General features: G+C 50.2%; 1 protein-coding gene across 2 annotated transcripts; it reads right to left on the bottom strand.

Annotated features, from left to right (window-relative positions):
- Nucleotides 1-310: 310 nt before the first annotated feature.
- ATN1 (atrophin 1) lies at nt 311-20,794 on the bottom strand. Of its 2 annotated transcripts, none has more exons than XM_015872687.2 (10): nt 20,501-20,794; nt 8,075-8,269; nt 7,760-7,897; nt 7,268-7,381; nt 4,448-6,423; nt 4,150-4,372; nt 3,353-4,070; nt 2,177-2,320; nt 1,758-1,938; nt 311-1,237 (listed from the first exon to the last, which is right to left on the bottom strand). In XM_015872687.2, the coding sequence occupies exons 2-10, from the start codon at nt 8,150-8,152 to the stop codon at nt 1,204-1,206; spliced, it is 3,606 nt and encodes a 1,201-aa protein (XP_015728173.1). In that variant the 5' UTR covers nt 8,153-8,269; nt 20,501-20,794; the 3' UTR covers nt 311-1,203. The 2 variants fall into 2 exon arrangements, with proteins under 2 accessions (XP_015728173.1, XP_015728183.1); XM_015872697.2 differs by lacking the exon at nt 20,501-20,794 and adding an exon at nt 19,883-20,141.

Raw genomic sequence — 20,794 nt, 5'->3', positions numbered from 1 at the left:
CCCGGCCGTGCCGCTCTTGGCTTTATGCAGATCAGCGGCTTCTTATTGGTGCGGCTGAGCGCAAGTCCCGCCCACCGCGGGTTTGAGTGACAGGCTGAGTGACGGATAGACGTGGCCGCCGAGCAAGAAATGAACACAACGCAGTCTGCTTCTTGGAAGGGTTTTTTGTTTGCTCGTTCGCTTTTCTTTTGAAGAGCTTCATATATATATTTATATATATAAATTATTAGAATGTGTGGTGGGGGTGTGTGTGGGGAGGGTGCGTGGGGAACGTGGTTTGGGGGTGTTTTTTCCATATCTGGGCCGTGGGTGGGTTTCCTTTTCCTTTTAATGGTTAAGTAAATATATATATATGGGGAGCGCTCGGGTTATACAACCGTGAGATCGGACACGCACGCGGGGGAAGGGGGCACACGTTGCTACATCAAACTGCCACGTCTAATAGGATGTGCATGAGGCAAAGTACACCAAGGGGGGGGGGCGGGGGTGCCACTGGGGCAGGGCTGGCACTGGGACCAAGGGGCAGCTGCAGGGCCATGGCTGTCCATGAAGTGTAGGGGAAGCATGGCCAGTGCTCAGTACCCAGCAGCAAAGAGCTGCCTTGGCAGCAGTGCTGTGTATCAAGGGTCCAGGGATGCACTGCTCGCATCTGAAGGGAGGCTGGAGAATGAGAGGCTGCTCGGGCTCATCTCAACCAGTTCCACGTTGCTTTTGGGCATCGCTATGCAGTACCTTACACCTACGGTGTGGGGGAGGAGGAGGCAGATAGAAGAAAGGCTCCGCTGGGTTTGGAGGTGCATCGTGGCTGCAGCTCCTGCTCACAGAAGCAGGAAGGGTGGCACTGTGTCCATGAAGTCCTGTGTGTCCTTTTCTTTTTAACACAGTTGCTGTTGCCATCTTGAATTCCCAACAGTGCTGATCTTTTCCAGTTCTTTGTGATGCAGATCTGAATTCCTCCAAAGCTCTGCTGAAATCGTGGACAGATCCTTTCAAGTCCATCACTGGTGTTGCTGCAGTCCCTCCCTGTGTGCTCTCCTCCCCATTCTGCTCCCAGGATGCCATATATACCATAGCTCTGTCCAATCCTTTCTTGCAGTGTGCTGCAGGGTAGGATCGACACGCATCACTGCAGCTTCCCCTCCCCTGGGATTTGGTTGATTCACAGAAAGACATGGGGATGTCGTGTTGACAGCTGGAGTCAATTTAAAGGGGTTTATCACTTTCTTTCTTCAGGTGACTAAGATAAAGAAGAAAAACAAAGTGATTGTGAGAAGGAAGATATAGAGAGAAGTTATTTAGCATTGCACAAATGCCAGTTGCTAACTAGTTTCCTGCATGGCAGTGCCAGCTTGGGAAACCTTGCAAATCCTTCAGTTAAGAAGTGCTACCTAAAACATAATATCCTGCACTTCTCACCCAACAAGCTTCTGGGAAAGCCTTGCCTTGGCAAGGGCATCCAGCCCTTTGAATACTTGGCATTTTGGCAAGGGTGTCAGTTATTCATCACTATATTGGCCTGTGTGGAACAGGTTGATTTCCTGCCAAGGACAGGAGTTGAAGCCCCACCACAGCCTCTGGCCAACAGCCCATAGCTGTACACTACAGCAAGAAATCCCCACAACCAGCATTAGGACAGTCTGGAAACACACATGTATGGGGAAACATACCTCCAACCCCAATGCTTACAAGGATGTGCCCCTTTCCTAGTGTTGCTGCTATGCTCAGCCCAAGCGTGAGCTCCAGCTTGGTGCACGTACCTATAGTAATCCTCCTGGGTGGGGAGTGGCACTCCATGCAGAGGGTGGTGAGCATGGAGCCACTGCTGCTGCTCCAGAGCCAGGCGCTGCAACTCGGCCGACTGCGCGTGCATGGCCTGCAGCTGGTGTGCTGCTGACATGGGCGCAGAGAGAGATCCCGGCAGGTCTCTGTAGGGAGCAGCTGCACCAATAGATCAAAGAGAGAATGAACAAGCTAATGTCACAGCTCCGTCCTTGCCTATGCTCCTACAGACCCATCAAGGCTCTGGCACTTAATCTTCCAGTCTTGCTAACATACACTGTGCTACACCCAACCCATACCATGCCAGAACTCGTAGATCTCCACCTGTCTTGTGACCCCCTATGGTGCCCTGCTGATGCCCTGTGAAGGGGTCAAGCAGGTCTGAGAGCACTCTTACCAAAGAGCTGGTGGCGCAGCACTTCATTCTCATGGAGAGGGTGAGGGAGCAGAGGGTTGGGGATGGTGCCAGCCGGGTATGGAATCCGAGTGAGGTGCGATCCCGAGGCAAGGGGGTCGATCAGAGGGTGGACAGAAGCTGAGGCTGGGAAGAAAATATATCAAAAGGTAATTGTCTGGTGCTTGGTAAGCCACAAAGGGAAGAGCACAGGACACAACAACAAAACTGGTGTAGAGCAAGTTGCTCTGCATTAGGGCTGGAACAATTTCAAGGCATGCAATGCAGTACCATTGCCTTTTGAGTGTTACTCCTTTTGCCTGCATTGAATTTCATGTGAAGCAGTGTGGACCACACTTTGTGCCCATACTCTTCAGAGTTGATTCTGCAAGGGCCCACTCTACCATTTAGCCTATACCTAAAAGTGAGATACTATTTTATATGAAAAGTGCATTTTCCAGTGCTTTGGAGCCACTGCCAGGCCATTGACTTGTACCCAATGCTGCCTCTGAACAGCTGCAGATGATTAGCGTGGGTGTCTGCCTGTGACTGCCACCACATCCTGCTGTCCCTACACAGCACCTCTGTAGGCCCAGCAATTTCTTTCTATTATATGATGGTATGGGCTTTGCTTCCATGAGATTTTCATTAAGATAAGCTCCTTTTTACATTGGTGTCCTGTGGAACGAAGAAATGGAAGGGACCGCAACTCCATTCTGAAGGGTGGTTGCCTCCAGTTCCTTGCCATTCTTCTCCCCTATCCCATCCCAAGAGCGGCAGGAGCAAACTACAGATCCAACATTTCCCTGGCATTAAAGATGCTTTTGAGGCTGCTGTTAGCAGGCCATGCTCTCAGCAGACACTAAGGGTGAGGAATGCAGCCCACAGCCCCAGAATGTGGTGGAGCCAGTGCTCACATGGCATTGCATTCTAAGGGTACCAAACTAAAAGCTGTGGTGGAAGCAGTTCTGCTCTCCACCAAGCAGCAAACTCACGTGACATTTGCAAAAGATTACAGTGTCTTTTGTGGGATTGGAGGTCTAGTGACCACGAGGGTGACCTTTTCTAGGTGAAGATTGGGGCTGGGGTCCTCTAATCTTGCATCAGCAATATTTGGGTTTTCTGAGGCAGAGGGATGGGATGTAACAAGAGCAGAGCGCTGCTCTGTGCAGTCCTTACCTGCATGTATGGCATCCTGCTGGTGGAGGTGGAGGTGGGAGTGGATATGGGAATGCTGATGGTGATGAGGCGTCACATTGAGCATCTGCAGCCGGGCCAGTGGGTCATTGCTGAGAGCAGCCACCCGCTCGGCATGCTGGCGCTCAGCCGCCAGGCGTTCAGCATAAGACATGTCAGGACGCAGAGTGGGGCCAGCTGCCAGCGCCAGCCTCTCCCTCTCCAAGTGGCCAAGCCCTGGGTGGAAGGGAAAGGCGGGATGGAGACCGGGGGCCGTCTGCAGGCTGAGCCCACCGTGGCGTGGGAATGGATCCATGGCAGCGGCTGGCACGGCGTGGAGCTGCTCCAGCTCAGCCGGCTTGACTTCAAACCCTGGCTTGAGGCGCTCACGCAGGTCCCGGTCCCTCAGGTCTCTCTCTCGGGCTTCCCTCTCCCTCAGCTCCCGCTCCCGTGTGGCTGGGTCGCTGCTGTAGATGGCCGGCACATTGTAGCCCAGCAGACCTGGGTCGATGGCACCCAGCGGCACGTAGAAAGGGTGGTTGCGGTTGCTGGGGGACATGACGTGGGGCCGGGCATATTCGCTGAGTGTGCGCAGGGCCGGGGTGTCGGGGCCCAGGTAGGGGGGCACAGTTGCCACAGCGCTGCCCTGCTCAAAGGAAGGGCGGTGGGGGACGGGCCCCAGGGAGGAGCACTCCACCGGCCGGCCCTCCTGGGCCATCTTCTGCAAGAGAGCAAAGGAATGGCATCAGGATACCTGCGGCCCACCACCAATGTCAGTCTCCAGCATCCTCTGGACTTACCACGCTCCTCTCCAGCTCTCGCTCCTTCTCCCGCTCCCGCTCCTTCTCTCGCTCCCGTTCCCGTTCTCGTTCCTTCTCCTCCCGAGCCTTCTGCTCAGCCTCCCGACGCACCTTCTCCACCAGGTCTGCCCTCTTCTTGGCCAGCTTGGAGCCATCAAGGGGCACAAAGTACAAGTCTGTGCGGGAGCAGGAGTTGAAGCCACGGTCCAGGTGCTTGTTGAATCTGAGGGCATCAAATACAGGGTGTCAGAGCAGAAGGAATGGGGACAGGACAGAGTGGGGATTTCCCTGCTCCTACCTGGCCGACTGGCTGGCGTGGCTTGGCACATCCACCACCTTGGGTGGTGGTGAGGGGCTGCGAGCAGGTGGCACAGGGCTCTCTGGGGGCTCATACTCCTCTGATGGCTCCTGCTTGATCTGGGCAGCGCTGAGAGGCAGTGGTGGGGCTGGGGTGGCTAAGCTCCCTGGCAGTGGTGGGGCAGGTGGGGTGGGTGAGGCGGCCTTGTAGGCACTGGCTACAGGGGAGGATGCTACCCGGTAGCCTGGGGGGGTTGCAGCCCGGAAAGGGGCAGCCGAGGAAGCTGGGGGAGAGCTTGGTTTGTAGGGAGCTGGGGGCTGGAAGGTGGGGATGGGGGAGGCCGCACATTTCCCATATGGGGCCACAGCTGAGGGGGGCATTGGGGGCGAGACGGTCTTGTAGGGGGCCGCAGATGGGGAGGCCATGGTGGTGATGACAGTAGAGACGGTGGTGGCTGCAGAGGTGACTGGAGGGCCAGCCCCGTGGGCTGGGGAGGGGGGTGGCGGCGGGGGGAAGGTGTAGGTGGCAGGACTCTGCCCTGGGGGATGAGCACATATGGAAGGGTAGCTTCCCTGGGAAGAGGTGGAGGAGGAGGAGGAAGAGGAAGAGGAGGAGGAACAGGAGGAGGAGGAGGAAGGGGCTGTAGCAGCTGAGGGAGCCTGGCTGTAAGTGGCCTGGCTGTGGGGGGGGTAGAGGCGCAACCCATATGTGGCATGAGATGGGTGATGGCTGTTGGACTCCAGGGCATGGGGATAACCCCCAGGGGGCTGTGGGGGGGGCGCTGCTACAGCTGGGGAGACCCCCCCACCAGTGCTGTGGCCATGGTGGTGCTGCTGGGGTGGTTGCTGGTGATGAGGAGACTGACCAGGGAAGGAGGCTGGGAGATGGGAGCTGGAATTGCCCAGGGGGCGGTTGTAGGGAGGAGGGGCCTGGCTCCATACAGGCTGTGAGGGTAGGGAGGGCTGGGTGTACTTGGGGGGCTGGCTGGACACCGAAAGGCCGCTGGGCGGGGGGAAGGAGTGCCCATAGGAGGCAGTGTAACTGGGCAGGGGCTGGGTGGGGGAGGGCTGTGGGTACTGAGCAGAAGTGCTCGAGGGTGGCAGCTGCGGAGGTGCATAGGGGTAGCGTGAGGGGGCCAGGGGCTGTGCCTTGTCCTGGCCCATCCCGTGGGGTGATGCCAAGTGCCCGCTCAAGGCCTGCCCCGCCATCCCTGGGGAACTGGAGGAGGCTGCCACGTTGTTCAGTGGGCGTAGGGCCGGTGGGGGTGGCAGGTTGGCTGAGACGTGCGGGAAGGAAGGCGCGGAGGCTGGGGGGGCAGGCGGTGGGTTGGCCGGGGAGGTCTTCTGAGGGGGCAGCCCCCCAACCACCGATGCCAGTGAGATGGGAGTGGTGGGTGGTGGATTGTGCTTCGCGCCGAGGGTCTGCTCGCGACTCCCCACTGCTGAAAGGCCCCCTGCCCCACCAGCAATTTTGGAACCAACTTGAACCACGTTGGCCGTAGGATAGAGAGGAGCATGGGTGGAAGTGGAAGAAGAGGAGGAGGAAGAAGAGCAGGGGGCAGAAGTGGTGGCAACGGCAGAAGAAGAGGAGGCAGGTGTCTGTGGGGCTGGAGCCTGGAAAATGCGGGAGGCCTGGCCCTCCAGCTGGGAGTGGTAGCCACCAGCCGTGGGGCCTTGGGGGTGGGTCTCGCCTGGGAGACTGAAGCCAGGCTCAGTTGGACGGGACAAGCTGTCGGAAGTGGGGGCGACTGGAGGGCTCTGGGGGAAAAGCGGAGGGTGGTGGTAAGAAAGGGATGGGCCCTGGGACAGCACAGAGGAGGAGTCGGAGTCATTCTCCACACTGCCAGGGCTGTAGACGCTGGGTGAGGTGCTCCTGTTATCCTGGTCGATGTCCCGTGGGTCGCTGCTCATCTCATCATTGAAGCTGTGGCCATCGAGGCTGTCAACGTCAGAAGGGGATGGAGGACAGGGTAATTCCTGAAGTAGTGAAAGGAAGGAGAAGTTATGTGACCTCCCAGATCACGCGTGACACTTTTCAATCTCACCTTCCTCTGCTATCCCTAGCATTAGGAAAGCACACTGAGGGAAGGAGGCTTCATTTGGCAGTTCTCTTGCTGCCCTTTGGAATAGCAGCTCAGGTGCTCTTCGGTACTTTATCACACACTTGGAAATGAGATGATGATGGGCATCTCATGTTCAGAAACACAGTAACCACTACAGATGAGGCTGAAACAAGGCACCTACAAGGTCCCGGCACCTGCACTGGTAAAGGGCTGCTGGCCAAGATATGAGCCAGTGCTACCACCAGATGGCACAGCAAGGTGGGGAGGGAGGTAGTGCTGCCCACACAGCCCCCAAACCCACAGTTCTTCCTCATGTAGGGCTTTCCTTGACACCCTGCTCAGCAAGAGACCTGCTTCTTAGACCTCCGGGCCCTGCTCTGAGCGCATCCTTCCTGCCTTACTCCTTACCTTTTGGGGTTCACTCTGTGTTTGCCATTGCTCTCTTGACCTCCCCCCCCAGCTCCGTGGTAATTAATGTGGTCAGTGGTTAAGTTAATGTGGGCAACTAACAATCGAGCCTCAGAGCTTACAAGAGCAGTTCAGCTGATAAAAAGATCAGTGCTGAGCTGAGCAGAGTCCACATGGGGAAATTATGTAGGTGTAACTACAGGTGTCACTTGGGACCTGCCTGCAGAAGAGCTGTAGAGCACAGTCTGATGTGGCAGAGATATCAAGCAAAAAGAATCCCAAGCTAGGCACATGTGAGCAGCACAGGTAGGGTCCAGAATGTACCAGTAACCATAATGGTGAGAACTCACCTCAGTTTTAGTCTTTTTAGGAGCACTGCTGTCCTCCCCTTCACTTTCAGAGATCTCTTCTGTTCGGCCCTGCTTGCTGCCCTTGGGGGTACAGGATTCCTCCACCCGGCCTTTCTGCAAGGCAGAGGAGAGAAAACAGAGAGGTGAGAAGGCCACAGGGAAACCTCCCACCCTGCCTGGCTTTGTCAGCTGGTAGCAGGCGAGACACAGCACCATCTCTATTGCAGACCATAGCAGGCAGCAAGACATTGCAGTGGCAACACTGAGCCAGGATATAGCAAAAAGCAGTATTGAAAATTGAGATATCAGAAAATACAAAGTGCTGGGGATAAATGAAAGGAATTCAGCTAACTGAATTAAAATTAAGGCAGTTAATTCCACATGGGTTGCATGGTAGATCCCATCTGTTCTACATGTCTGGATTCCCAAATGGGTCATGCCCATCCTGGGCAGCCCTTTGGCACCCTACTGCCATGCACTGCTTCATAGTACCTTTGTTGCTTGTCGGGATTTCTCAGCTTTGCCATCACTGCTGGAGGTGCTTACACCACTGGGGGAAGCTCGACCCCGTGATCTGAGCTCCTCTCGGGGCCCTGGAGTCTCTTTCTTCCGTCCACTCCGCATAGACATCTGGAGAAAGATCATCAGATCAGTCCTACTTTGCATTTCCATCCACTCCTGCCCTGTCTCCTGCCCTCCCAAAGCCCCAAATCCTGGCACTCCACCACACCAAAGTCAGGTTGACCAGCAATGCTGCAAGCATTTGCTGGTCTCTGGGATCCCACCTCCCCCTTCCATCTTATGTACCGAGTCCTTGTTCTGTCGTGTCTTCATTCTTTTGGGTGTGGGACCCCCATTCTCCTTGGCACGGCTTGATGAAAACATAAAGTTTTATTGCTTTGCAGCCCCCTTCCACTGTTCTGAGGGAGACTGAGGTGGGCAAGAGCAGGTCTGCTGGAAGGGATAGATTACACCAGCAAGGCAACACGACTCCAGTGGGCACTGAAAGGGAGACAAGAAGATGGGGAGAAACAGTGAGTAGATTATGGAACATCCTTTTGTGGTTTGTTATAGAAGTATGGCAAAATTATTACAGCTGCTAGGATCTTTATGAAGAATGCAATAAACTTTCCCATTAGAAGGAGAAAAGACTTGTTCACTGTCACCAATAGGCAAATGCTTTAAAATGCTCCACACCGCTACATTTTCTGACTTCAGAAGTTCCTCTTTGCACTTGTCCCTGCAGTAAGTTATCCTTAACTGGCCACGTGCTATCGTTAGCTAACTCTGTGTAATAAGCCCCCTGAGATCACTGCTGCAAGGAGGATGATACAGCCCTGACCTCCCCCGACAACACGCATGAGTTTGCTAGGTTCCAGCTCAGGACCCTTTGCATTGCCTTGTACTGCACAGGTGTATCCAAAGAGACTGTCCTCCAGCCTGTAGTACAAGCTCCTGTACCCAGCATCTGGGATGGACAGTCTGCAAGACAACATTTATCCCATGGTTGAAGCATCAGGAAACATATGCTTGTCTTCCGGGTTATGTGCTTGGATCTGGAAGCATTGGGAAGTTTTGGGAACAAGTCTAAGACTTCAGAGTCGGGACTTCTAGAGGCCAACCCAGATGTGGAGAGGTCAGCAGCCTTTAGCTAGCCAGTGTTGGAGTCTGGAAGCACTCTCACATCTCTCCAAAGGGAGCTGACCCCAGAGATCAGAGCAAAAGCACGACATGGGAGAGCTCATGGCCCTCAGTTGCGTGACCTGAGTTGCTGCTTTCCATTGCCTCCATCTCCCTGCTCATAAAATGCAAGTAATTTCCATGACTTGCTCCTTGTGGGGTTCCTCATCTTCCCCAGCGAGTGCTGAGACACTCACATAGAAGGTACTTGGGAAGAACAGGGACTGTTTGTTTTAATTTCATCAATATTTTATTTGACCCTCACCATGAAAGCCACAGGGGACTCATCCAGCATTAATTCTCACACACAACAATTCATTAACTTAGACCTCTTCTTTAATAGAAAAATAGCTCACAGACGTTGAGAACTGACCTACTGGAGCCAAAGAACTCTCTCAATCCCTATGAACTGATATCTTTTACAGCCCTGATTTTCCGGCATAACCTGGCCTTCAGCTGCTAATTCAGTCAGTTACACTGATGCTAGAGTATATTCCAGATAAGCACCTAGAATTACTATTTCTGACTAGAAACGAGTACCGTAAGGAAGGCAATCCTAGCTGAACTCAATCCCAGCACACATCGTGTTGGCAGCCCTCAGGTACCAGCTCCACTCTGACTGAATGCACAGTGCTAGCAGTAGCCCACTGCCGATATGCTGCTGCTCTTTTTGTTGCACTCAGCAGCGAAGCCACCCATAGTTTCCACAGTGGACATTATCATGTGGTGCAGAGATGCCTTCCTGGCATTGTGAAGCCCTTTACAGGTTAAACTGAGTTGAGAGGCACTGGGAATTGCTGCTTGTATTTGTATAACCCAGCTTGGCCAGGCGCACTTCCAAGAACCCACTGTATTCTTCTGCAAGCCCTGTGCAGCCTCCTGCACTCAACAGGCATCCCCACATGGCACCTAAAATGGATCCCACTCCTCCAGCCACCAGCTCTGTGTGGTTCCTTGCCCTGGGTGGGCTGTTTTACCTGTCAAGGCAGCCAGGAGGCCTGAGGTTCTGCTCTTCATAGGCTGTGGTGTGAAGCTGCTCTTTGCAGCTATCAGAGCTGGAAGGAAGTCCAGTCCTAGTGGGACACACTAGAGTTTTACCTACTTAAACACATGCTTGTGTTTTCTTAGAAAGTCATATTAATGTCCATAGTTTTGTACGTAGTTTATATACTAGATTGAGAGTCTAAGGAAAACATTCATATGTGGCAGCAGAAGCACAGATGGCTTAGAACGGTGATTGGGAGCTTTTCTGGGGTGCTAAGTGACAAACAACCCTAATACTCCCCAGAAATCTTGGTGTCTATACCCAGATGTGCAGCCCACACATGCTGCCAACAGCAGAGGCAATTTCAGTGAGATGGGGAGGCCTGGAAGATGGCCCAAGACACAACCAGGCCAGAAAGGCCTTGTCATCTCATCAGTGTATCCCCCATAGCAGGTAAAGACCACTCAGAGGTGAGCACCCACTGGAGCAGGATTGCCAGGAACACGCACTCAAGGGGAGAAAGGCAGTAGCTGCTATATCTTACACTGCATTGAGTTTCCAGGCAATACATTTTCAACTCCTATCCCCATTTCCTTTAACTGTAAAATGAGGGGAAAAAAATCCAAGAGATTCAGCTGGGGTTAACAACTGTGGAGTAACTGAAAATACAAAGTTTTATCTAAAATACTGAAGTCAGACATTCTGATGTGTGATATTTCCTAATGGCTGCTTACCTGACTTTGTGCTCTAATCATGGTGTCTTAGAGCTGGGCATGCAAGAGGGAGGGAAGGGGGAAAGTTCTGTGTCCAGTGTTAGATAGCAATAAATGATAAGTACGTCAGGGCTCAGGTTGCATGCTGCAGTCTTACCGCCAGCTCTCCCATATGTACACCAAGTGTGAAAGTGACCGTGTAAGTGAAAAGACTAGGATGCTAAAGTCATTGAATATAAAGAGGGCAGTGGGCTTGTAGCTAATATTATCTTGGTTGCAAATATCCCCATGACTTGCAAATGTTTACCTCATTTATTTATTTATTTTTCCGTATAGTAATTTCTGTTATGAAGAAGCATGCTTATGTGACACTGAATGAAAGGTAGTAATTGACACAGCTATTTTTTCTGGCTCCTACAGAATAATTATAACAGCCAGTGGATGCAGGGGCTGTGAACGCAGGATGGAGACTGGATTAGTGAAGGAGTAAGATGGCAGACCTGGTCATATAATCATCCTCCAATTAGAATTCCTGCCTACCCAGTGAGCAAAGTTTAACTTCTTCTCTCTACTCAAAATGACTGTAAAGCTGGGGAATCCAGCTCTTATTGGAGCTGCCAGGAGTTCTGTACCAGACTAACTATGCTTTTCCTTGGCTTCCTCAGCTCCCATTTCAAGAAATGGGGCCAGATAAGAAACTTTCAGAGTCTGTCTCTCTAAAGGGGTAAAGCCAGTTTACTTTTTATTAGGACTGCATTAATGTTTTCTTTTCTTATTCCTACACAACTGTGAGATATAAAAATGTTAAGTGTGAAAGCTGCAGTTCTGGAAGTTCCACTCAACAACAACAACAACCAAAAAAAACATATCTGAGAATAAAACATATTTTCTGATGAGAAGAGTGAACGACAAAAACAATTAGAGCAAGAGTGAGGTAATAAATAATAAAAACATTTATGCATTTAACATCAGCTGAATTGACAGCATAGAAGAGGATATTAATTGTCGCAAAAGCAACTGAAAATGAAGTTTGATTCACTAAATGAAGGTTGATGTACTAAAGAACGTTACATTAATGGTAAGCTGGTTCCTGAGGGCTCAGTAAAATGACTGAAAGTCTGTAACAGATTTACTCCAGAATCTCAGAAGAATTATTTGGCCTTTCCAGAGGAGGGCCTCTGGGTGTCCTGGAGAGATAGGTTAGCAGAAGATCACAGAATGCAACACAGAGTGGGACAGAAGCTAACAAATGCACAACTGAGATGGGACACATCACCACTTCCATGCTCGCTATTTTAGGAAGCTTAGCACCTTCTGTGTGTGCAAGGCCTGAGCATACCTCACCTCTGGAGCTGTTTAAGTGTCTACTGTAATTCATACCCTCCCACTTTTTCTATATGAATTTCCCATTACTAAGGAATGCAAAGTAAATTGCTCAAAGACATCAAAGGCCAGTTTGCTAGAGATGCAAAGAAAGATTTGGGTTGGATGGCAGCTCTATAGAGTTCTCTTCTCCACACTTCTGCTCATGGCCAATCTCTGCTCTGGCCCCAAATCTAGGTGTAGTTGCTCAGACATGCCCCAAATATCTTAAAAAACAAACCCACTCCAACTGACCTGGGATACCCATCCCAGTACTGAAACATCTTTGGAGGCAAGGGATGTTCAGTCACAAATTCCTTGCCACAGTTTTTGACCACAGCTCAATGTACCACAGCTCCAAATCACTGGTGAACGGACATTATCCACCTGTTGGCCTGCCATGGTTCCAGGCCTCTGCTCTATGTTTTTATTGAGAGATACTGCTGGTAACTGTGTAGCTGCAGGATAAACATAAGAATACAGTCACACCATCCACCCAACTCTCCTCTAACAAATCAATTAATGTCATGTATTGCCACTCCTTCCTGCAAAGACATGTCACTCTGCAGCTGGCAGAGGCAGGCCCAGGCCATGGAATAGCTCTCTACTCAGACCCTCTGCCCCAGGCAATGTGGAAGAGACAGGAAAGCTCAGGAGCTAAAAGGATCCAAACCTGTAAAGGGATCTGAATGAGTAAACAGCTAAAAGCATCAGTCCAGATGACAGAAAAGGTGAGATAAGGACTGTAGGAGGACTTTCCAAGAGGAATGATTGAACAATCAAACAACACGTGAACTTTCATCTACACAAATGTAAAGCAATGCACAGAGAAAAAGATAACTCCATCTCCACATGTAAACTGATGGACTCTTAACTGATTAGTACCATTCAAGAGCGATATCCTTGGGGTATGAGAGGCTGATCCACGAAAACATCACCTTGGCACTCAGTAGCTATCAAGAAAGCAAACAACCTGGTAGAAATGAACAGAAAACAAAATAGTGGATGCCATTCTGCACTTGCATAAACACATGCTTTGCCTACACATGCCTGCAGTTCTGTTCCTTTCACAGGAAGGAACTAGAAAAAGCAATGAAAAGACATGACGGAATGGATTAAATACCTTTGTCCAGAAATGAGAGTGTCAGCAAGGTCTGTAAAGCCATACATGAAAAGAAGGAGTTGGGTATAAAATAATTCCTTGCTGTCTTTTCCAGTACAAGAAATGAGAACCATCAAATAATGCTACAAAGAACAAGTTCAAAATCAACAGAAAGAAACTGGTCTTGAATTAGGTGGTTCACTGCAAAATTTCTCATCAAAGGATTTTGTGAGAGCTAGAAATTTTCATGAGCTTAAGGGGAGATGAGTTTTGTGCAAGACAGAGTATCTGAAGCTCACTGAATAGTAGGAAAACACATCTAGCTATGGCAATCCCTGCACTGAAAATGGCTGAAACCTGTAGGAGTACCAGAGGAAAATGGCATATAAGCTCACTTTATATTACTGTTCTTCCCAAGTATTCAGTAGTGACCACAGCTGGAGCATCGGGCTTTGGACAAGATGGCCATTATTCAATAGCATGAAGAGAAACAACAAGCAAACCCACCAACAGAACTTCTGCTCATCAGTAGGGAACACTGGAGAGGAGAGGGATTTATTAAACACTGGAAGGCTAAGGAGACCACTAAGGAGACCACTGTTATTTTGAAGGTATCACACAAGTATTATCAAGTGATGAGAAAGAGAGTAACAATGCCAAGGGACGCTGAATTTGCCAGGCAGCCCACACAATGCTTTGGTTACCCAGCATCTGTAAAGACCAAAGTGTATTACAAAAGGCACAAAAAGCAGTTTCCAGAATACTGAGAGACACAAAGAGTCTGTCTGTCCTGTCCAAAACCTATAAAGATATTACTTTTCTAAATATCACAGTATAAAAGCCAAGGCCATGCAATTACTGTCTGCAGAACACCAAAAATTAAACACAAAAAGAAGGGGTACTTAAACTAAGGAAGAAGGCTGGGGTAAAATGGCTGTCAACAATTTTAAGATGGAAATGAGAAACCTCTCATCCATTCGGCGAAGCTCTGAAACAGCTTTCCCTGGAGCATAACAAGGGTAAAATCAAATCTTTATTATTAACATAGAATGCACTAAGTTTGCAAAGAAAGTAGCTGGCATGGTACCCAGAGGGGTTTTGCAGGCAGTGACTCGAGTATGGCCTTTGGATTCTCTGTTTCTAGGAATCCACGACTAACAGTGAAGTCAATGTGACAGCCATTTTTGCAAAGGCCAAGGTCTGAGTGGGAAGAAGACAGAGAATCCAGGAGAAAGGGAGTGAACAAGAACCAAGGAGATGGGCATAGGAACAGTTGAGCTGCGGGCACAAGACATTGATAAGCTTTAAGTCACTCCCTTTTTTGAAATCCCATAGATCATTCCTCTATAGAACTGGCTAAGTGGAACGATCTTGCCCTCAGCTGTAAGGTTGAGAGAAGGGAAACCCAATAGTTTACCACAGGAAGATTTAGGCTGAGTCAGGGTCTTCCTGATCATGATATAATGAAGTACTAGAAGTCACAAACATCTAAGATTCTCCCTGATCCAAAAGATTTTAAAATAACCAATTCATGCAAAAATGCTGCCATGTACATAAGCATAATCTTCCTTAAAGAACCACAGGTACCGGCCTCCACCTCTCAAGTATGCAACTGAGCTCATAGGCATGATTTTTCCAGATTAAGCCCAAACTGGATAGTCAGAGGAAAAAGATATGATGGCAAATGAAATCACTGCCCAAGACATATTAATCATATAAGACATTAAAAGCATTGGGTAATCTCTGTAAAGCAGCACTTGGCAACCTGTGACCTAGTGCACAGATATGGTTGGGAGCACGACCTGTCTTGTCAAAAGGACCTCATGACAATGGATCCATTGTCAAAAAGCATATTTCCCATAGCCTGCCATTGAGGGACAACAGTGCATCATCATGGGACTCATTGGCAGTTGGTGAAGGCACCAGCCAAACTATGTTTGCAGAAACATGGTAATGCCTGCGGGTAGTGCTGAGGCACAGTATACAGCACTGATCAGCTGGTATTACTGCGACAGTGAGGCTGCATAAGAAGACAAGCATCTTAATTATGGAAGATTTCAACGTGAAGAGCAGAATAATGTAGAATGCGTTCAAGGATGAAGATCTGAGGATAAACAGAAGCTCTGAAAAGGCCTTGTAATGAACAGTCGGTGGCAAACTGAACATGAATTCCCAGCACAGGACTTCTAAAGGGGCCATTCCTGAATGAATGAAAGCCTCCAGTTCATAAAGAGAGAGATGCTCTTTGATAGCAGGAATAGAGAAATGTTTTTACCTGACTACATGCGGGACTGGGGAGGGGTCTGGCACACAGGCCTTATGAGGAACAACTGAGGTAGCTGGGATTGTTTAGTCTGGAGGAGACGCAAGGGTGATCTTATCACTCTCTACAACTCCCTGAAGGGAAGTTGTGGTGAGGTAGGGGTTGATCTCTTCTCCCACGTAACCAACAATAGGACTAGAGGGAATGGTCTCAAGTTGCACCAGGGGAGGTTCACGTTGGATGTCAGGAAATGCTTTTCTGATCAAGTGGTCACATGCTGGAGGTGGTAGACTCACCATATCTGGAGGTGTTCAAGAAAAGTCCAGATGTTTTACTGAGGGTCAAGGTTTAGTGGGAAATACTGGTGATAGACGGACAGTTGGACTGGATGATCCAAGAGCTCTTTTCCAACCCTGGTGATTCTATGATTATGGGAGTAGTGTATGTAGTTTTGTCTTGCACACTACAAAAACGATGCTGGCAAATTGAAAACTTCTGAGAAAGAACAATGAGGATGATGTGAGGTCTGGTAACTCCCCTTCCTCTTTACAAAAAGAGCCTTAAGAAGCTCAACATGTTTAGTTTATTAGAGAAGAAGTCAAAAGGTGATGACCGTGACCTATGAATATTACAAAGGGAGTGAATTGCTGATAGGAGAGAGCTCTTTCATCTACAAACCAAAGACCCCAGATTTAATGGATACGAGCTGAAACTAGAAAAATTTGGGACAGAAGCAGGGTAAAGTCTGAAAACTGGGATAGATTAATTATTTGAAAAACTTGCCTAGGGATCCAGTGTATTGCTAGAAATCTTTAATGAAATTTCCCCCTTTTCTTCTACAAAATGCTCTAATGTTTTCTGCAAAGACCCCCGGGTGAAATTCCACCCCTTGTGCTGTACAGGGTAGAAGTGCAGTTAACTAACCAGGACAGGTTTGTTTAATGCTGAAGTCATTAGAAGTCATAGAGGGGTTGGGAAGGGGCTAGTCCTGGGTGAAACTGTACTTTGAAAGCATCAGTCTAACAATGTATAAGGAAAGCCTGATGAACAATCACATTTGGCTCATAGAGAATAGACTGCTGGCAAGCTCTGAATAATTCCAAGGAAAATCACTTCATCTGTTGCACCGTCTGAAAGAAAAACAGTAGCACACACAATATACTACTTCATAGATAAAACCTTAAATCCAATACACTACGCTATACCATTTCTATTTAAAACCTAATGTACAATATATTATGATGCATATTGTTTGAGATGCTATATATCTGCTATTATATACGTATATTGTGTGGTGCATGTGTGTATATATATGTGCACATAAAATACATACACACATAAAAAGAGATAAAGGTTGTTCAAATGGAGCCTTCACTTAAATGATCTACAACACAGAAAGACCATGTGGAAGAAAGAAGGTATCACCAAGTGGCTTGTAAAGCAGGAAAGTACACAACTAAAATTTTCCAGCTAAACTGATCTATGATGAACAATGTCACCAGGGCAAGAGGCATAGAGGAAGATTGAAAGCAACCAGTTACCCTTCCTCAGCAAGGCTCAGTCAGAAGAACATTGGCAAAAATTACTCAGAGAAGATATTGCAGTTACCCTTTGGTTTCTAGGTGAAAATACTGCCACAGCAATCAATCAAACATTGATATTTTTACAAGAGACAATAACAAATCAATGTTTGCTGCCACAACAAACAGCGAAAACAAAATGTAAGAAATTTCTGCAGCAGCAGAGCATCATCAGAACTGGAGGGAAGGCGGTGCTGCTGAAGGGAGTGTTTCCTCACAAAACTAGCTAGCATCAAACTTCAATATGTGCCAAATCTTATCTCCCAACAACTCGCAGGCCCACGTTCCTCCCAACACACTCCAACTAATACAGAGGTAAATCTCAAATTGCTTGGGCTGAAAACATCCCCTTGCATCTCACCGTTCTCCACACACTTGACAAGGGGAACATGGGCTCTAGGCCAACAGTTGCCCACTACATAACTGGAAGGTCAGAAAGATCCTCCAGCTTCGCGTTACATAAAGGGCAGTGGTACGCATGTCCAAGCAACATGTCTGGGGACCTCTACAGCTTTGGTAACTCAGTCTTGAAATGCAGTACCTCATGTTAATGTTAAAAAACTCACTGCCATCAGGCTGTGACCACGTGAACTAATTCTGCAGAGAACACGTACCCTAGAAGTAGCTCACTTATATAAGAGTATGACTTTTTTGGAGATGCTTATACTTTCACATGTGGAACCTGAGTTGCCTTCTCCTTTCGACTACTGGCCCTTCAAGGAATTTATACAGCATTACAGCAATGAAGGAAGAAAAACAAAAAGCCACCAGAAGTAAGAACGCAGTTCATTTGTCCAAAAGAGAACAGTAATAGGAGAAAGTCAAAATAGAGCTGGGGAAGATAAAAGCTGACAGAGGAGGCAGACAGGTTTTCATAAAAACAGGCAGATACCTACAGAGAAAAAAATAAAAGACTGAGTAAGGGATGCATGGAGATATTTGAGAAGGGGTAGAATCAAATAAATACTCAAATCAATTGCAGAGACTTCATTTGCAAAGATACTGCAACACAGATCCAGCAATTTAATTCTTCCACATTGTCTACAACCATCAACTCCACCTTCACACAATAGAACAATGCCGATGAACATGAGGAAGACACAGCAGGGAGGTTGGAGCTAGATGAACTTTAAGGTCCCTTCCAACTCAAGCCAATCTATGACCAAGGAGCAATAAGGAAAGCATTTATGGAGTTACAGAGGTTGAATCTGGGGATGAACATAACCTTCTTTATCCGTTCCAGCTGCACATAAAGTCCTCCCATCTTGAAGACAAATACCTGTCAGGTTGCTCTTGGTATAACGATCTTGCTAGGGTACAGTCATCGATCCTTGCATGTGTGGTATTATTTTGGAATACAATTATGCCCACAAAAAAAATTTGACTGTGAATCCTTCTGCAGACAAATCCAAAGGTGAGAATGTAGGAACCTTTTGGAGGTACCCAAGGGGTACAAAGTATGGGGGAGGAGGCAAATTCATATGAAAAGATGGAAAGGCGGGCCATCACAGCAGGTTAAACCTGTTGATCTTCTTTATTAGGACTCAGTGCACGTTTAATTTTCACATGTTTAGAGGAGTTCTATCATTTCCAGCAAGAGGCACAGCACTGCAAATTCACTCCTCAAAGCCACGCTTGAAAAGCTCCATTGTGAATCACAACCAGAACAGTACGGTTTGAAAGGCCGGTCTATTCCCCCCCAAAGATGGGGGAAATGCACAAATGACTGGTTATGGAGACACCAATAACAAAACTAGAGATAAATAGGCCAAATCAATTTGACCATTCACATTCACAAGTGTCCTTTGCAGGGACAATGATTTTGGAGTTTCAGCCCTTCCACTCCCTCAAGGATGCAGGTACGGCACAGCAGTGATGCACAACACCCTTGGCTTAAAGGAAAGGAGACTCGCTTTCAACTCAAACAATGGTGGGACTTGAGTTGATGAAACTGAGGCAAACCCAGAAGGGCTGTGCTGTGACATGAGCACATTGATTCCTGAGAGAAAACACGGCTGATCTCTGAACCTTTAGGCATAAGCACAACTGAAGGTTCAATAACTGCGTTCCACCATTCAGGTGGCGCAAGATGAATGACATATTCAACTGCTCTGCTGCTACACACCTTGAGGCAGTGGCCTGCTACTTTCCCCTCACTTTTTCAGTGCTAGGAAGCAAAGAGGTTCCCATGCCATCTATATCCAGTACAAGAGCCCAAGAGAGATATATTCACAACGGATTTGAATGGCTAGCTCCAAGATAGACGCTATTGATGAAGAATCACGGCAATGCAAAACAGACCGTGCAGACAAAAGACACAAATTCTCACAAGCAGCTGCGCTGGCAACTAAGTAACTCGCTGCAGAAGTCAAGCAGCCACGGCACTGAGGCAAACGCAATTAAAGACACTGCCCCTTCCAGAAGCAACCTCAGAACCTCGTCGCAGCTGGCAGGAGGCGATCGACAGATCTCAAGTGCAAGCAAAGCAGCGTGCAAAAAGCGATGCCACAATGACCAAATGGCTGCCACTCCAAAGCACAGCCGGCTACTCGCTGGTCAACAGCCACCAAAGCGTCGCAACCTGCCATCTGCGGGCCAGCAGGGCAAAGCAGCCACCGACTCGATGGCACAGCCAGAGGAGCGGCACAGGGAATACGGCTGCCACCTTTCGCAGGGAGCTGAAGAGCCGACGAGCACCCAGGACGGAGTGCGAGCACCACCGCCCCCCGGGTGGAGCCGTGCGTGCTCCCCGCTCCCCCGGCAGCTGTTTCTGTCCGTGAGCGGGGCAGCGGGTCCGCCCGAGCTGCGGTTGGCAGCGGCGGGGCGAACCCCAGCAGCGCACGGATGTGCAGCACAGGGGGAGCGCACGCACTCGGCCGTACGCCGGTCCCCCCGCTCGGAGCCCGTTCCTGCCCGCTCCCGAGCCGCACCTGGAAAGCGGGGACAATGAGGGGCTCTGCAGGAGGAGGGACGGATTCTCGTGGAGGTTTTTCGGGCGGCAGGAGCCCGGCCGGCAGCGGGCGGCCCGATTCCGTTCCAGCATTGTTTTATTTCGATTCCCGCACGGCTCCGGGCTGAGCGCTCACAGCTCCGGCCCCTCCGCCGCCCCGGGGGCAGCCCCTGCCCCGGCCCCCGCCGAACTTCGCCGTGCCGGGAGGGGGCTCGGCGGGCGCTGACGTCACGCCGGGAAGCGGCGGGGCCGGGGGAAGAAGGGAGGGGGGGGGTCCCCGCCCCAGGACCCCACGGCGGGCCCGCTCCGGGGGCCGGATGGGGCTGGGCGGGCGGCCCCCCTCGGTCATTGACGATCGTTCCCGGCTCCCTCTCGCGGGGAGCGGTTCGCTCCGGAGCCGACGCGACCCGGTCCCGGTCCCGGCCCCGCCCGCCGCGTCCGCGCTAGGGAAGGCACCGCCGGGGGCCCTTCCCCACCGCCACGGGGGTTACCGCGTCCCGCCCGCGCCCCCCGCCCCGATCCGACAGACGGACGGAGAGAGGGGATCCCCGCGAGTGGGCGAAAATGACAGGCGGCCGTGAGCGGGAGGGGGACTCACCGGCGGCTCCGGAGGGGAGGTCGAATGAAGGGAGGAATGGAGGAGGAGAGGAGCGGGGGAAGGGATTTAAACGCTGCCCCCCTCCCCCCCCCCTTTTTCTTTTTCTCCTTTCCTCTCCTTTTCTCCCTCCTTCCTCCTGCTCCTCGTTCCCCCGCTCTCTCTTGTGCCTCCGGGATCGCGGCGGCGCGGGGGCAGCGGCTCCGAGGGGGGGCGGCGCCCCCCGTCCCCGCCGCGCCCCCCGCTCTCAAGCTCCGCCGCCCGTGCCCCGCTCGCCGCCCGCCTCCCTTAGCCACC

The sequence above is a fragment of the Coturnix japonica genome, chromosome 1, assembly GCF_001577835.2.
Source record: "Coturnix japonica isolate 7356 chromosome 1, Coturnix japonica 2.1, whole genome shotgun sequence".
NCBI lineage: Eukaryota > Metazoa > Chordata > Aves > Galliformes > Phasianidae > Coturnix > Coturnix japonica.
The sequence above is the reverse complement of the archived record's forward strand: the minus strand, read 5'-3'. Positions and strand labels throughout refer to the sequence as shown.

What these genes read in the sequence shown, in the direction of transcription:
- ATN1 (XM_015872687.2), bottom strand. Translation starts at nt 8,152, where the DNA reads ATGTTTTCATCAAGCCGTGCCAAGGAGAATGGGGGTCCCACACCCAAA. An exon ending in CACGCCAGCCAGTCGGCCAG is followed by an intron (nt 4,373 to 4,447) that starts GTAGGAGCAGGG and finishes TGATGCCCTCAG; the next exon opens with ATTCAACAAGCACCTGGACC. An exon ending in ACCCAGGAGGATTACTATAG is followed by an intron (nt 1,238 to 1,757) that starts GTACGTGCACCA and finishes TCTTTATCTTAG; the next exon opens with TCACCTGAAGAAAGAAAGTG.